Below are 9,915 nucleotides of genomic sequence, written 5' to 3'. Positions count from 1 at the left end.
GATAAAGACGACTATCCGATTCTGGTCTGTATTGAGCATTGCATGATTAAATACAACAATAAATACCAGTAAATATTAAACTATGCCATGGCCGGCAGTCAAGTCATGGAATCGCTTGCTCCATTCTATTTACATCGCACAGTTGTACACTCGCCTCAGACGCATATAAATACCTCTCACAGTACCAAAACTCTTATCAACATGCACGCGGAAGCGCCGAAAACCGCAAAACAGACCACACATTGCAGGCCTTCTACATCTTAAAGCACATCATCGCCTCTGAAATTCTACGCTGCGGGGTTCTCGCGAGTGGTCCATGTGACCCGACGGCGATGGCAGAACATCTCTTGACATTATGTACATTTTTCAACAACCCTCTTGTCTGGTAGCCTCTCGGGCGAGATGGACATATGGTCAGGTACGAGACCAGGCCGCGGAAACGGGGCGGCCTGGCGAACTCCACCCTACAGACAGCGCCGAACGCTGCAGCAAGACAGCCCTGCAGACAGGGCAGAGACGGCCTGCAGACAGCGCCGAGCGCGGCCTGCAGACAGCGCCGAGCGCGGCCTGCAGACAGCGCCGAGCGCGGCCGTGGCTCTTCGTGACCGTCCAGCCGGCAGCTACAAGCACACTTGCACATGCAGGCCACCGTCGCCGGTTGTGAAAGCGTCGAACACAGCCTACATCTGTATCAGTTGCATGTGCGGCCGCATGGTGGCGAGTGGCCCCGGCCCGCCGAACGGCCACTCCCAGAAAACCCGTTAGACCGTGTGCTGTGCCCCTGATAGCCTGCAGTTGTGTCACGCGACGACCGCCGCCGATCCGAGGGCCGATCTGGCGAGCGGCGTGCCCGTCAGGCGAGCGGCCGGTCGGCGGCGGGGCCCACCACCCCGAGCTGCCAAGTTCAAACAGCGTCCTCGGTGCCCGGCACGGGCCCACGGGGCGGCGCGGCGCACCGGTCGGTACCGTCGGCAAGTTCTGCCCGAAAAGCTCGTGCGGTCGGTGGGCCGCAAGTGGCCCTGTTTGCCGGCGGCCCACACGAACGGCGTCTCCTGAAATCAGCAGCGCCGCCGCCGCCGCCGCCGCCGCCGCCGCTGCAGCACGGCCGGCACGCCGCGGCGTGACGCGCCACGCCAAAAATCCCCGGACCACCGCCCGCATCGCCGCCGCCGGCTCCCGCGCCACGTGGGGGCCGCGGGAGAGTTCGGAACAGGACTTCCTCGTCCCCCCAGGAGTAGGCGACGGCGCGGCACGCGACCCCGCAGTGTCCGCAGCTGGTACAGCTCCGGGAGCACATCTGGAGCAGCCCCCTGCGGCCTATGATCGCCGGGTCGGCCGGCGGAGACCGCTGGTGCGGTGGTCGGACCGGGGGCGACGGAGACGCCGGAAGCGGCAGGCCGTCCCGGACACTGCGGCTGGTCGTGGGGTGGGTGGGGACGGGCGGCGGAACACCACGGGGCACGTCCCGGAGGTGGGGCTCCAAAGACAGGCACGTGGGGCGCAGCGGAATGCCTGGCACGGAGCGCGCCGGTCGGGTCAGTGCCCGACAGCCACCGATGTGGCCCTACTTTGAAAGGTTGCGTTGAACGCGAGTTTGTTGGCAATAACGTTACCGTAATCGACAATGAACATTTAAAAACGCTAGCGCAACGTCTTGGGAATATCAAACTCTCCCATGTCTATGTCACACATGTCTACAAAAGTACACGTTTCATGCAACACCTACACAACAGTTGCGAAAAATCAATTACAAGCGCGTCCACGTTTAGCGTGTGGAAGTTTCCTCCACACGTGCATTGCTGAGATCGGACGCGTTTCCGAGCGGCGGCGGCGGTCCCGCTGTTTGCCGGCGCGCGTGGCGTTCGCACGCTGTTGATGACGTGCTGCAGCGTATGTCGGGAAAACAGCGGGGTCGGCGGCCCTGCTCGCTCGGTCCGGTCGTGACGGCGCTGATAGAGCGGCGGTTCACACTGTCCCGACTCGAACCACAGCCTCCGCGGCAGCATTGACGGCCTCCGGTGGAAGGGGCCTGCGCTGGACCACTCAGCAGGCACGCGACCTGCCCTCCAGGCACTAAAAAGGCACGGGAAAAGATACCATGGTTGTCCACGGTCTGAAGCTGCGTTCGCGTACAGCAAGAGCGAGCCATGGCGACTCCCTTTTCAGTTCGTCCGAGTGCCTGTTGCTGCCTCCGCAGTCGCTCTGTTTTGTTCGGTCGCTGGTTTGCGCTGAGTCCACCGCAGATTCCGGTGCCGGACGCGCGAGTCCAGAGTTCAGCGGCGGCGGCCGACCGGGAGTCCCTGACCGACTCCGACTCCGACTCGGCTCGTTCAGACGAGGGACACATCCGGGGGCGTTTTCCAGTCGGCGTTGGGCCCGAAGGCGTAGACCAGGCGGCGGCCGACCACCGGCTCCAGGATGCCCGGCTTGTAGTAGTATCTGCAACGGACGGCTCCGGTCAGAAACGGCCACTGTACCCACACGGACCAGCAGACCGCGTCGGTGCGCGCCATGTGTTTCAGCTCGCTCCACACAGTGACTCAGCACTTCGACTGCAGTAACGCTGCAGGTGTCTGCACATGAAACGAACACGAAAGTAAATAATGCAAACGAACGGCAGAGAGCGCTTAGTTCTGAACACGATGAGGGCTGCAGAGCATGTCATAAAAGTGACAAAATATTGGTGGGTCTGACGTCCATTAGCCTCTGCATTCATAGTGACGTTCACGTGTTCCTTGCTCTGCTCCAGTTATCTGGTTTTTCTAATTTCCAATAGATAACAGTTCGAAATTGATTCGACGAAAAGAAACCCCGCCCAGCCGGTGGAACACACCCGGTCCCTTCTCAATAGCGTTTTCACTGCCGAACAGCGATCGCAAGAAAACGAAACGCAGACCAGGCCACTTAGGAGCGAGAACTGGATCATTTCTTCTCAAACTGTCGCAACTTTCGCTATTCACAGGTGACGGTTGCAGAGCACGGTGCAATGCCGAGCACCGACCGGACGCCAGTGCACGTGCACAACTAGACACACCAAACTGGTCGCTGGGCCCGTGTCAGTCCTGTCCTAACATCGGGTCGGATGTTGCGGCGGCCCGACCGAGACGTCCGGTCCACGTCGCTCGCACTGCGGCTTGGTTGCGTGCTGCATGCTGGCTCATGCGCAGGGTGATTATCATGTTCGGAAATGCCGTAATGTAAGTGGCATGGAGTGTGGTTACAGAAAACGCACACCTATTCATCGAAAAGGCGTTAGGCTAGTGCGAAATTTGGCTGACTCGCCTCGCCGCCAAGAGTCGGTTTGCCCGGGCCAAGGCCGAGCAGTGTGGGCGCCGCTGAGCGGTACCTGGTGGCGCGTGCCGGCCTATCTGCAGGTCGAACGGAGCCTCTCATGGCCCCCTCTGTTTGCCGGGCCGGTTCTCGGTGCTCTGTGCATGCTGCGGTTCGGAGTGACCACCTGTGGTCGGCCGACGGCCAGGGGCCGCAGAGCGGTGAGCGGGGGCGCACGGCGCGGCCCGCTGGGAGCCGCGCCGCCACCGCGGCCCGCTGCAGGCGCGCCGATAAAAAACCTGGCCGGTGCGGGCGCCGCCTTTCTCCGTCGGCTTGCGCTGGACACAATGGCGGTCGTCCAGCAGCGGCCGCCGACCGGCCGGCCGCCGCGAGACGCCCGCGTCCACCACCCTATCTGATCTAGTTGCATAAATCGCCTTTTTGCGGCCGGCGGACAATGACGTTAAAACTGGAGCAGCGGCAGCAGCAGCAGTGCCGGCTGGTATGAGCGGCTATCGCGCCGCAGTTGCAACATGAACTTTTTGGAAGCACGCTGGAGCTCGGTCGTGTCAACGGCGCGGAATGCACCGACAGGACCGGCGACGGACACGCAAGGACACTGCACGGTGCCAGGCGGGCAGGCCGGCCCACCGGCAGGCAGCTTTCACGGCCCGTCAAGGCTGAGGCGCCAGCTAAGGAGTGAGCTGACGCCGCCCCAGTTCGCTGCTACAGACGCCTCGGCGGCCACAGCAGACCAGCCCGATCGGGACCACGATGCCGTGAAAAAGGCCGGCATCAAATAACAGTTGACTCATGAGCAGTGCGGCGTCATATTCGATGGGTTTTCCATTGCCCTGGAGCTGATGAGTAATAATGATGTGGGAGGCTTTACCGTCGGCAGACCGTCTTTAGTGGCACGGAACCGGAAGACTTCTTAGTCAAATGGAAGCGTTGTATGCAAAACGGAGTCTTAGCGATGTGACAGAGGCTGACGTAACGTAAGCTGAACTACCTGCTCTTGGGAATTCATGTGTAAATCCTGAAGGGCCTGAATTACACGGCGGCCACAGCTCAGTCGTGATGGGCAAACCATAGCCTATCAGATAGTTGCGTGCTGCTGCCCTTCTTGGAGCAGCCTGATCCCGCTAGACTTAAAATAAACGGTGCTTCCCTTCACCGATTAAATCATCGCCCGTTCACGGTACAGCTGTCCGCGCCAGGGCCGCCCTTTGTTTTTCGGGTGATCCCTCTCATGATCGCCAGGATGAATATCGCAGCACACGCAGCACACTCAGACTCAGCGTCATCCTACGACAATCTGCAACGGCAATACGATACCTATCGCCTGAGAGCTAGACGAATATTTGGGTAGTTACCATCGTCCCGAAATAGTGTCATCTGCTGCTATGTGCCATGTGAGTCAACCGTCACTGAAGTGAAACCGCACTATCTCAGTGAAACGTTTACACGGAACCGCCGCCCGCGCCCCCGCACTCATCTGAACTGATAGGCACCGGTGAGGCACCAAGGATTTACCCGCCCCAGGTCAGGGACAGGGGAGGCATGGGGAGGAGGGGCCGAGGAGACTATCAAACCCGACTACACCTGAGCCTCCACACAGGGCTAGTACCCGCAGACTCAGACACTTGGCCGAGCCGACAGAGCTCATACAACGAGCACCTCAGGGTACTACCCGATAGACGAAGTTTACCAGTTCGAAGGGCGTCGCTGAGGCTCTCTTCGCACCATGGTAGCCAGGGGATCCCCAGCCGTCAATGCAGAGTACACACAATGACTGAGCACTCCGACAGCACCGAAACCCCCTTCCACCCGCCGCCCACCGCCACCACCGCTAGTCACGTGGCACGAGGAAGACCCTCGCAGGAGGCGCGCCGACCGGCCAGCAGCAACCAAATGAGACTGACGGCGACCGTTTCCTCATAGGAAAACCTAGCCGTTCGCGTGAGTGCCATGGTGCTCCCTCACTAAAGGGGTTGGTTGAGGTAGGTCGGCAGCTTGGCGTTTTCCTTGTAAGCTTCACAAATAAACAGGGAGGGAGCGTGCGCAGCACGTGGCCTTACCTCATCGCTCTGGAGAGCTTTTCGTAGGTCATGTTGGTCTCATAGCCCTTCCTGCTTCCCCAGAGGCGCGCCACGGCCTCACTCTGGACGAACTTGAAGCGTCCCTGCTCGAAGTCGTCCCACTTGATCATGGAGGGGTTGTGAGACTTGTCGTGAAGCAGCGCCAGCAGAAATTGCCACAGCTTTCCGATCTTCGGCTGACCTGTCAGAGGGAGCAGAGGGGTCAGGTTTGGAGAAGGCCACCAACCGTTACACATTCAGGTCTTGAAACTATAATTTCTAACCAAACTGCGATGACTACCAATTTGCCTGCCGTAGACAGTTAGAGATTATGTAAGGCTAGTTGTACCTATACAACTGTCGACTTGATTCCAGGTCAGACCCAGTTCTCACGCAGATGATTGACAAAGGTAATAGGTATTGAAATTCTGGAATCTTGCGTGGCCTGCGGTCCCGCGCGGCTCCGGGTTGCAGCGCCTCAGACATGTGTCTGTTGTTGCGTCACCTTTCACCCGACTTCCGCCGCACACAGGCCGGATTATTACACCGCGCACCCCAGCCACGCCGGTGCACGCGCACGCAACGCACCACCCGGCACTTACACGTAAAAATGCGGTAATTAAAAGCTCACAGATTCGACGCAAACAGACTCTGAGACGGTGCATGGTAGCCGGGAGATAGGGTCACGCTGTTTTGCTTCGTCGGTATTAATCACGAGAAATGCCCGAAGCAACTGGCGAAAAACGCTTTGTGTGGGCACTGGACAGGCACGCTTGATAGTGGTAGACACTTTAATCTGCCGTGTCAATGTCAAGTCAAGTTATATGAACATGACACAATCTGTGCTAAGAGATATTGGAGACTAATGTCATCATCTCATTCGGTACTTCATTGAACGATAAGAAAGAGCGCCGTCACATGTCAGACCCATCAGCAGTTTTGCGACCAATACCACAGCAATAAGAAAATCCCTCCTAGCGAGATGTGTGGTTAACCTCAGGATCTCACAATGGTTACAGGAGATCATTTTTAAAAGAGACATCTCAAGCGTTAATCGGCTTACAGCGTAACGCGTGTAGTACATTAAGATCTTATCTTGAGTGATGTGATCTCAGCTTTAGTTAATGTCGTTACAAAAGGCAACACGCGCCAGGCTTCTTCTGCAGGAGAGAACAAGGATTTCCAAAGAAGACGCACATGTTATTCATGGCTCCCAGTACCTTCCACTACGCTTTTTGGCGTCAGAACCATCACATTCCCTTTCTATACAGTGAATGATTGCCGTTTGTGGATAGGTATGTACACAGCTAAAACCAGAGTGAGTTTCATTCTCAGTCAAGTTTACAATCTCTTGACCTTCAAAACGCTGACCCAATTATCCGTTGAACGGATCTACCCACTCCGAAAGTGAAAGAGCTTCAGCATAACATACTCAACACTTTCTACTGACTACTGCCGTGCCTTTTCAGAATGTCCGATCCGATTCGCCGCCGTAAAGCCTAAAACAGGCCATGTTATAGAACAACATTAACTATAAAAGCAGCCAAGGTGCCATAGCCCTTGACACGAGTGAGTTAGCCACCTAAATCAATATCTGAGTCTGACAGTACTCATCCGCTGCCGAGGCAGACGTAACCCAGTTATTCATATAATTCGGTTATTGCCACCATGATGTCCATTTACCTATTGTAGACTGTACTGTACCACCCATGCCTAAAGCGCCCTCTGACCCGTGAGACCTCGCTACCATCCCTTCATACGCCGGCCAAGCTTCACGGGACTTCCCGTCGGTCGGGCGGGCTGTTGACTTTCGCCGAGCTGTATGTTTGTGTGTGTTGACTGAGCTGACTAAGAGCTTTGGGACGCTGGTGTGGGCACTCGGAGCCCGATAGATGTGCTAAGCCCAGACAGGACAGATATTCCGGGACTCAGATCCCAGATCCCAGATATTCCGGAACCCAGATCCCAGACAGCTCATACATTTATGGTTCAGACAGCAGACATACATACTGTCCTATAATGACCCCGCGACGCCACCGTCGTTCATGTAACACGATATCGGGACAATTACACACAAATACACGGCAAGATGGCTTAGATTTTGGGACCCAGGTAGCAAACGACAGAAGAATTTGACCCAGCTAGAACGGACATACCTACATAAGTCCAAACGCCAGACGCACGGATCCCAAACCGCGTGGACGTATCATCGGTCAGACAGTTCTATTAGCGTTCTCCGCTGTACTCTTTAGTGACTTCACCGACTCTGTTCTGTGGCTGAAGTGAGCTAATTGTGTACTGATCTGATCAGGGCGGATTGGAGGGAGGGGTGTTTGGATGACAGCTCTCTCGGTACTCGAGTCGACCTCGCGGGCACAGTCGCGCACGGGCGCTGACTTGCGGTTACGTCCGGCGTCCTCAGCTCGGCTGACGTAACGGGCGGAATGACACGTGCGGCCGAGGAGCTACGAGTTACGACGCGATGAAATAATACTGAGGTTTACATCACGTCATAAACCTCTGTATACAGAGATCTGTGATCACGCATATGACAGTGCATGGTGAAGAGGTGAGTTCAGCTGTCATTTATCATTTCCCTAACGGAGACCCCCAGGTTAGATGACCTAGGCTATGAGCCAAACAGCAAACTAGAAATGAATCCAAATACCTCAGGGAAATTGTAAAATTTTAATTGGTCTTCTACGAAATCACTTTTCCAGGCCCTCAATTATAGGGCAGGCTCAAGTATGCAAATGACCACCTGGCCACCAATGACCACGCTTATCACGCGTGCAGGATGGACCACACCAAGGGAGAGCTACTAAACAACTCGGCGCAGGTCTTCCCATTATAGTCGTTCTCTGCGACCGAAGCCGACCCTCCAATGACCGTGGCCGTGCCCACCTGGCTCTATGACCGTGGCCGTGCCCGCCGCCGCGGCGAGACGGTGGTTCCCGGCCACACCAGACCAAACACAGTGAAGGAGAGGCCTGGCGGGCGGGTGGGCCGGGCCGCGTCCCTGTCCCGGGATGGTACCGACTTCACTCCAACCTGGAGTGGTCGGCACAAGGGCTGACTCGAGCACGGAACGTACCGGGAAGGGTATAGAGGTCCGGCATGGGCCGGAATGGGAAGCGGACTGAGTGTTGTTGGACAAAAGAGATAGGGAGGGAAACTACCCCGACGTCTGGCATTAGCTGTTTGCTGATTGTTGTCAACTTTGCTGGCTATCGTATGATTTGTCAATATTTGAGCCAGAGAAAATAGAACAAGCAATGTTAACCCACAAGGTTTAAAGCTTGCGGGTGAATCCCTGTTTCAATTCAGTGCCAACGTGTCTGCACTGAAAACATTTTCACCCGAAGCTGGCGAATTAAGCGTTGCTCTGCGGGTGGTATATGTGTATTAACTCGCCATGTCCAGATTCTAGCTAGAGGGTAAGCAGACTTGCCTGCCTTATTACTCGTAAATATGCACTGTACCCACAGTCTGCAGTAAGGTAGCTACCCAACACCGGATATTGTCCCCGCGGGTGTCGAGTCATTGGCACAGCCCTCACTGACAGAGTTGGAACTACTCGAGGCATCGTAAACGCGTATCCGTGGATGGTGAACCTTTACATAACCTGCCCTGAAGGAGTTGGATCTACTGTTACAACTAGATGGCGTTGTCTCATACAGTTTTGAATTACAACAATTTTTTAACTTTTTTTGAACCAATGATATGTTGGCACATTGTTTGGCGGTTTTCAAGTGGGGGCGAAAGTACAATTGTTAGGGTGCATCTTTAAAACCTCTGCAATATTCATTACGGGACGATTGGCAACGCTTTTTCTTCCAAAACTACCAAGTGAGACCATTTTGATTCTTATATAGGTCACGAAAGCAGCGGAGACACATCTTCCAGATTTCGGGCGGTCTACATGACTGCCGGTGACTGAGTCATGTCGAAATTTCTATGGGAATTTGATTTGACCTTTCCCACCGATGTGAAACTTTCTCACCGATGTTTTCTAAGTGTGAGATTGCTATAATATAGATATTTTCCCGCAAATATGGTCAAGCGTGGGAGTTTTTTTTGGCCCTCGTGACTTGGTCGGCGAAGGGTAGGCGTGGAGGTAACCCCATCTCCTAGGGTTTGTAGGGCGCTGCTGCCAGGTAGGCGTCGATGAATACCTTTCGATGGAGGGGTCGTGAGCCACTGGTGCGCGAATAGTCGTGGAGGGTTACTTACTCTCCAGAGTGAATTGCGAAAGTGTTATGTCCTAAATTGACTCCTGGGAGGTGGTTAAAAATGGTTGCGGATAGGGGTACCCGCGAGGCACCGGTTTACTCGCCAGTTTTGGGTGAAATTGTTTTCAGTGTGGGACATTTTTCACTTTTCACTTGTCTTTTTTCAAACCCCCAACCCGTCTCTCTCTCTCTCTCTCTCTCCTCTCTCTCTCTCCTCTCCTCTCTCTCTCTCCTCTCTCCCTCTCTCTCTCTCTCTCTCCTCTCTCCTCTCTCTCTCCCCCTCTCTCCTCTCTCTCTCTCTCTCTCTCTCTCTCTCTCTCTCTCTCTCTCTC

General features: G+C 55.6%; 1 protein-coding gene across 1 annotated transcript; it reads right to left on the bottom strand.

The window, feature by feature from the left end:
• Positions 1 to 257: 257 nt before the first annotated feature.
• Positions 258 to 5,553, bottom strand: LOC122372697 (ETS homologous factor-like; the record flags this gene model as incomplete). Its single annotated transcript, XM_043350211.1, has 2 exons — positions 258 to 2,439; positions 5,352 to 5,553. Coding segments are annotated over 2 exons (311 nt in total), but the record flags the coding sequence as incomplete, so codon positions are not given.
• Positions 5,554 to 9,915: the final 4,362 nt, after the last annotated feature.

Source organism: Amphibalanus amphitrite, unplaced genomic scaffold (assembly GCF_019059575.1).
Source record: "Amphibalanus amphitrite isolate SeventyFive unplaced genomic scaffold, NRLGWU_Aamphi_draft 001387F_arrow, whole genome shotgun sequence".
NCBI classification, from domain to species: domain Eukaryota; kingdom Metazoa; phylum Arthropoda; class Thecostraca; order Balanomorpha; family Balanidae; genus Amphibalanus; species Amphibalanus amphitrite.
Note: the sequence above shows the minus strand (reverse complement) of the source record. Positions and strands in the feature narration are given on the sequence as shown.